The sequence below is a fragment of the Lepidothrix coronata genome, unplaced genomic scaffold (genome assembly GCF_001604755.1).
Source record: "Lepidothrix coronata isolate B3197 unplaced genomic scaffold, Lepidothrix_coronata-1.0 Scaffold449, whole genome shotgun sequence".
Lineage (NCBI taxonomy): Eukaryota > Metazoa > Chordata > Aves > Passeriformes > Pipridae > Lepidothrix > Lepidothrix coronata.
The window spans coordinates 1,995-8,020 of NW_016690629.1; the positions used below are offsets into that span (position 1 = coordinate 1,995).

Genomic DNA, 6,026 nt, shown 5'->3' on the forward strand with positions numbered 1-6,026 from the left:
GAGAGCTCCCCCTCCCCCCTGGGGTGGGGCCGGCAGGAGGTGGGAGAGGGGAGCTGTGGTTGGAAGCTGGGATGTGTCGGGAAGGGGAGGGGGGGAGACAGAGCAGGAGCTGTTCGGGTAGCGGCACAGTCCAACCCCCCCCGGAGGAGGGGACCCCAAAGTCCCACTGAACCCCCCAGAGCCCCCCCAAAATGCCACGTATGTGCCAGGACACCCAGCCCAGGAGTCCCAGCCCACCCTCAGCATCAGGGCAGGCTTTATCCAGCTCTTCCCGGTGGGAATTCGGGAGCTGGGGGAGCCAGCACGCTTGGAATGGGGGTTGTGAAGCCCTTGGGATGGAGCAGGACCTGTGGGAATGTTGGATTTGTGTCTCTGGATAAGGACACGGCCGGGGAAGGGGCGGATGAGGAGCTGCCTCTGGAGCAGGGTTTGGCTCAGGGTGCTCCTGGAACAGCTCCCCTGCTCCCACGTGGCCTGGAGGAGGTGGCAGCGGCCTCATTTTGGGTGGAAAACGTCGGGAATGGGGATGGGGGGGATCCCAGAGATGGGGGGGGTCGATGTTTGGGAGCAGCGAATGTGTGTGTTCCCGGAAAACTGAGGGATCAGAGCGTAAGGAAAAGGGAGGTGCTGGTTGAATGTTCCAGGTTCTGCTGTGGTTCTGGAGTTTGGAAACTTAAAAAACAGGGACAAATCCCAAAATTCCTCCCTAAACTGGGGGAGGAAGGAGTTTGCACCTTGGGCTGTGCCCGGGCTCGGTTCCCTCCCCGTGCTTGGGATCCCGGTATTGGAAAGGATGAGAAACAGGGAAAAGCCAAAATAACCTGGGAATGGGCTGGGAGGACCAGGAATGCCCTCGGGTGCAGCCCCTGAATCCCTTGGGATGAGGCTGGGATGGGCTGTGCAGGCCTGGGGTTGTCTGTGGGAAGCTGGGAATGCTCCAGGGATCCCTGCAGGACTCAGGGCAGGGTTTTGGGAGAACACCTGGAATTCCTGCTGGGATTCCATGACTTCTCTGCTCTGGAGCAGTTCAGGAGTTGTCCCTGCTGTCACACAACAAAACTGCAGGATTTTTTCCCTCCCTTTCTCCCTTTCCAGTAGGGAATTAGGGAATTCCCATCCCTCCCATTGCACCTCTCAAATCCAGAGGTTCCTTCCCTCGTGGATTGGGAATTTAACTGGGAATGATGGGGCTGAGCCTGGAGGTTGTGGCTTTCCCTTTGCTCCCAGCCTGGAGCCTCTCACCCCGAATTCCCAGGAATGTTTCCTGCCTGTTTGCAGAGTGGAAGCCTCAACATTCCCACTTCCAAAGGCAGGTTCCTGCTGCCTTTTCCTTGGGATGTGTGGGATAAACTTGGCATGCCTGGGACTCTTTAGAAGGGATGAGTGATCCCAGCCAAGCTGGAGGGAGGCAGGAGGAAATGTTGGAAGTTTAAAACTCCTTAAAGCTCAGCTGAACCGTTAATCCTTCAGGATGCAGCCAATGGATCTGGATTAAACCTCTGGCTCTTCCTCCTGCCCCCAAAATCCGCTGTTTTTCTGCTGGGTCTCCTCATTCCCAGCCTTTTCCTTGACTTCTAATTCTTTTCCAGTGGTTTAGGTGTGCCCTGGATCCTTTTCCTCCCAGCTGGAGTTATTTTTTTCTCTCTCTTCCACTTTCCTTTTCACAAAAGATTCCAGCTTTGCCTCCATCCTTAGGGATGGAGCAGCAAAGGAAAACGGAAAGATTTGGCCTTGACTCGTCCCAAATTTGTCTTGAAATCCTATTTTTGGTTTGGTTTTTTTTTCACTTGTGGAGTATAAAAAAAATTGAACCTGAATTTTAGGGAACATCCCACTGATGTCTCAGGCAGGAGAGCCCCAAATTCTGTGGAATCATGGAATGGTTTGTGTCGGAAGGGACCTTAAATCTCATCCAGTTCCAACCCCTGCCGTGGGCAGGGACACCTTCCATTAGCCCAGGTTTGCTCCAAAACTTCCTTGGAGAACTTCCAGGGCTGGGGCAGCCACGGGGCTGTTGGGATAAAGGGAATAGGAACATCTGTGCTTCCCAAAAATGCCCCCAAACGAAGCAGCTCCATTTTCCATCCCAGTGGGAGCGAGAGGTGTGATCGGAATCCCTGGAGAGGAGGGAGGGATTCCCCCTGTGCTGCCTTCCCAGATATCCAGGGAGGGATCAGGCCTTGTTTCAACACCCAGAATTGCAGGGTTTGGGTGTTGGTGGCCGAGGATTCCATGGAGTTATTCCCGGTGTGGAGCAGCTTGGGTGCTGTGTGGATAAATCCAGGGAGGGTTTGGAGCTCCTCTCTCCCTTTTTCCTGCAGTGCAGGGACAGGCCTGTGCAGGAGCTCTGCTCCCTGCTGGCTCTGGGAATGTGGCCTCATCCTCCTGGATCTCCAGCCAGGATTGGGATTGGATGCTCAGGGAGCTGGCAGGGACAACCCCCAAATATCCGGGAGGTTTGGGGAGGTTCCCGCAGCCCTTCTGGGGGAAGCTCCTTCCCAAAATGCTCCCAGCCTTGGATTTGCATCTTCCCTGCCCAGCTGCTCCAGAAAACGATGGATCCGGGGTGCTGCTCCTTCTCTGTTTCCCTGGAATTTCAGCGGCTCCTCCCTGAGCTCCCCTTGCCTCTCCCATTAGTCTTGGATCCAGCTGCTGCCTCTGGAATCCTCCCCGGATCCAGCTGAGCCCCCTCAGGTGCCTGAGCAGCTCCTCCATCTCCAGGCAGTGCCCACAGAGCTTTCCCTGGAGCCCTCCTGGCTGCAGCTGAGGAGAATTCCTTGCTGAGAGCAGCAATCCCGGGATCTCGCCCCTCCGGGCGCTCCCGGAGTTTTTCTTCGGAGCCTTGTTGGGAATCACCTTGGAATCTCCTCTTCCCTGGCGTGCTGGGCTCTGAGCCCCTTCTCCAGCAGCCATGTGGTGCCAGAGGAGGAGGATGGAGGGGAGAGGAAGGAACTGGCTGAGGAATTCCAGAGCGAAACACAGGAATTCCAGAGTGAAACACGATCCTGGGGCTTCCTGCTGCTCCTGGCCCGGGATTAGATGCCGGAGGGTCGGAGGCTTTTCCATTGTTGTGCTGCACACCCGGCTGTGGCTGTGGCTGTGCCAGCCCTGCCTCCTCCTCCTCCTCCTCCTCCTCCTCCTCTTCCCAGTCTCCAGACCTCCAGGAGCCTCGCTGCTCCAGGTTTGCTTCCCTCTGGAATGGGATTGGAGGTGCCATTGGGAGTATTTCCACCTGGGAATTGAGGGAAAAGCCTCTCAGGCTCTGGCTCAGTTTTGGTGGGATCTTTCCAGGTGGTTGTTTTTTTTTTTTTTCCTTCATTGAATAAGGCAAAAAAAAATCTTCATCCTGGGGGACTGGATGGAATCATGGGATCATGGAATGGTTTGGGTTGGAAAGGACCTTAAAGCCCATCCAGTGCCAGGGCCACCTGGACACGCTTCCCTGTGGGTGGCAACTGGCTCTGAATCCAGAGTTCTCCCTTCCCAGCCAGCCCTGGATGGATATCCAGGGATTTTTGGATTGACTGAACAGCTCTGGAAGATAAGGAGGGGAAATAAAACCCTGCATGCTGTGGGGTGATGAGTTGGATAAATATCCCAGAGTGCCCATCCACGATCCAGGAAAGGAAGGAGCGTGGGGAGGTTGGGATCAGGGGCTGGGACTTGGATGTGACCTGGATTAAGGATTTATTAATTTCCAGTTAATATAAAAACCACTCAGTTCAACCCTTTAGGCTGTGTGGGGTGAGGGAAGGGAAGGGAGCAGGTTGAGGAGGGACAAGGTGTGGAACAGCTCCCGTGGGAAAAGCGTTCGTGGAATTGGTGGAATGAGGAGCTGGAGAGGCAAAAAAACCCCAAAGCTTTGCGTCAAAATCCCGGGCTTTTGATTCCTGTTGGCCTGGCAGCACCATCCTGACCCGTCCCTCTGTGTTTTCCCTGCCTGTTCTCTCCCAGGCAGCATTCCCTGCCCCTGTGCATCCCGGAGAATTCCCGGGTGGCACAGCCAGGGCTGACCTTGGCTCCCTCCCCTCGCAGCAGCGTCGCCCGAAAGCTGAAAAGCTGGCCAGCACAATGGGAAAAAAACAGAACAAGAAGAAAGTGGAAGAGGTCCTAGAGGAAGAGGAGGAGGAATATGTGGTGGAGAAGGTCCTGGATCGGCGGGTGGTGAAGGGAAAGGTGGAATATCTGCTCAAGTGGAAAGGATTCTCGGAGTAAGTGGTTCCAGCCGGCTGTTCTGGGGGCCAGGGGTGTGCCAGCATCTCCTGTGCCTTTGGATCCCAAAGATTCCAGGCAGGATCGGTGTCCCTGGGGCTCTCCTTGGGTGGAGAATGGAGCAAACAGGGAAAGCAGGGAAAATCCCAGTGTGCCAATCCCCCCAAATTCCAAGAGGGCAGGATGGGAAAATCCCAGTGTGCCAATCCCCCCAAATTCCAAGAGGGCAGGATGGGAAAATCCCAGTGTGCCAATCCCCCCAAATTCCAAGAGGGCAGGGTGGGAAAATCCCAGTGTGCCAATCCCCCCAAATTCCAGGTGGGAAAATCCCAGTGTGCCAAACACCTCGAATTCCAGCAGGGCAGGATGGGAAAATCCCAGTGTGCCAAGCACCCCAAATTCCAGGAGGGCAGGGTGGGAAAATCCCACTGTGCCAAGCACCCCAAATTCCAGGTGGGAAAATCCCGCTCTGCCAAACGCCCCAAACTCATGGCTTGGGGTGGGAAAATCCCAGTTCTGCCCTACAAACAGGCCCGGGGGGGGTCTTCCCCTTCCCAGAGAGGGACAAGCAGCCAGAGGAATGAGCTGCAGTTCTCTCCTGAGGAGGGGAATCCCTGCCCTGCCCTCCAGCATTCCCGCCGGGATCAGGCCAGGGGCTGACCTGCTGCTCCTCGGCCGAAATCCCGGGATTTTCTCAGCCTGGGAAGAGCTGCAGAACTGAGCTGCCGTGTTTGCTTTGCAGCGAGGACAACACCTGGGAGCCCGAGGAGAACCTGGACTGCCCCGACCTCATCGCAGAATTCCTGCAATCCCAGAAAACCGCCCACGAGAGCGAGAAATCCGAGGGCAGCAAACGCAAAGCGGAGTCGGACACGGAGGACAAGGGGGAGGAGAGCAAACCAAAGAAGAAGAAGGAGGAGGTGAGGCAGGGTGGGCATGCTGGGCTCACCCCCCTGCCCCTGGCACAGTGGCTGATCCCTGGAAAGGTCGCTCCAAGCTGGTTTTCCCAAGGAATGGGAGCTTTGATTGCCAAAGGAAGGCAGCTTTGGAAAGCTGGAGCCTCGGGAAGGAGGCACGAGCTGCTGTCTCAGCTCAGTGAATCCAGAGGCAAAAAGGGTGAATCCAGCCCCCAGCTTGTCCTGAAGAACCCCAGGAGGGTTCTGGACTCCCAGGGGCAGGAGTTGGCCTCTGGAAAAGGGGGATGAGGTGGAACACGGAGCTTCCTGCTCGGGAAAACGGGCACGGAGAGGCTCTGCAGCCTGGTTCCCATCCCAGGAGCTGCTGGATCTTGGCAGGCACGGGGCTTTGAGCAGCTGGGCCTTGGGAGTCACATCCTTCTCCTGCAGCATCAGCTGGGCATTCCAGAGGGGCACCTGAGCGGGATTCCCAGGTCCCACAGGCCTCGGGCATGGGATCATGGGATGGTTTGGGTGGGAAGGGACCTTAAAGCCCATCCAGTGCCACCCCCTGCCATGGGCAGGGACACCTTCCACCAGCCCAGGTTGCTCCAACCTGGCCTTGGACACTTCCAGGGGTGGGGCAGCCACAGCTGCTCTGAGAATTCCATCCCAGCCCCTCCCCACCCTCCCAGGGAAGAATTCCTTCCCACTATCCCATCTCACCCTGCCCTCTGGCAGTGGGAAGCCATTCCCCATGTCCTGTCCCTCCATCCCTTGTCCCCAGTCCCTCTCCAGCTCTCCTGGAGCCCCTTTAGGCCCTGGAAGGGGCTCTCAGCTCTCCCTGGAGCCTTCTCTTCTCTAGGTGAACCCCCCAGCTCTCCCAGCCTGCCCCCAGAGCAGAGGGTCTCTCCAACC

General features: G+C 56.8%; 1 protein-coding gene across 1 annotated transcript in view; it reads left to right on the forward strand.

The window, feature by feature from the left end:
* Window positions 1-4,035: 4,035 nt before the first annotated feature.
* Window positions 4,036-6,026, forward strand: part of CBX1 (chromobox 1) — a 5,095-nt gene continuing 3,104 nt past the window's right edge. Inside the window, exons 1-2 of the mRNA XM_017839672.1 lie at window positions 4,036-4,211; window positions 4,955-5,264. Of these exons, the coding sequence (XP_017695161.1) occupies window positions 4,072-4,211; window positions 4,955-5,264 (450 nt within the window). The 5' untranslated portion in view covers window positions 4,036-4,071. The remainder of the gene's footprint in view (window positions 4,212-4,954; window positions 5,265-6,026) is intronic.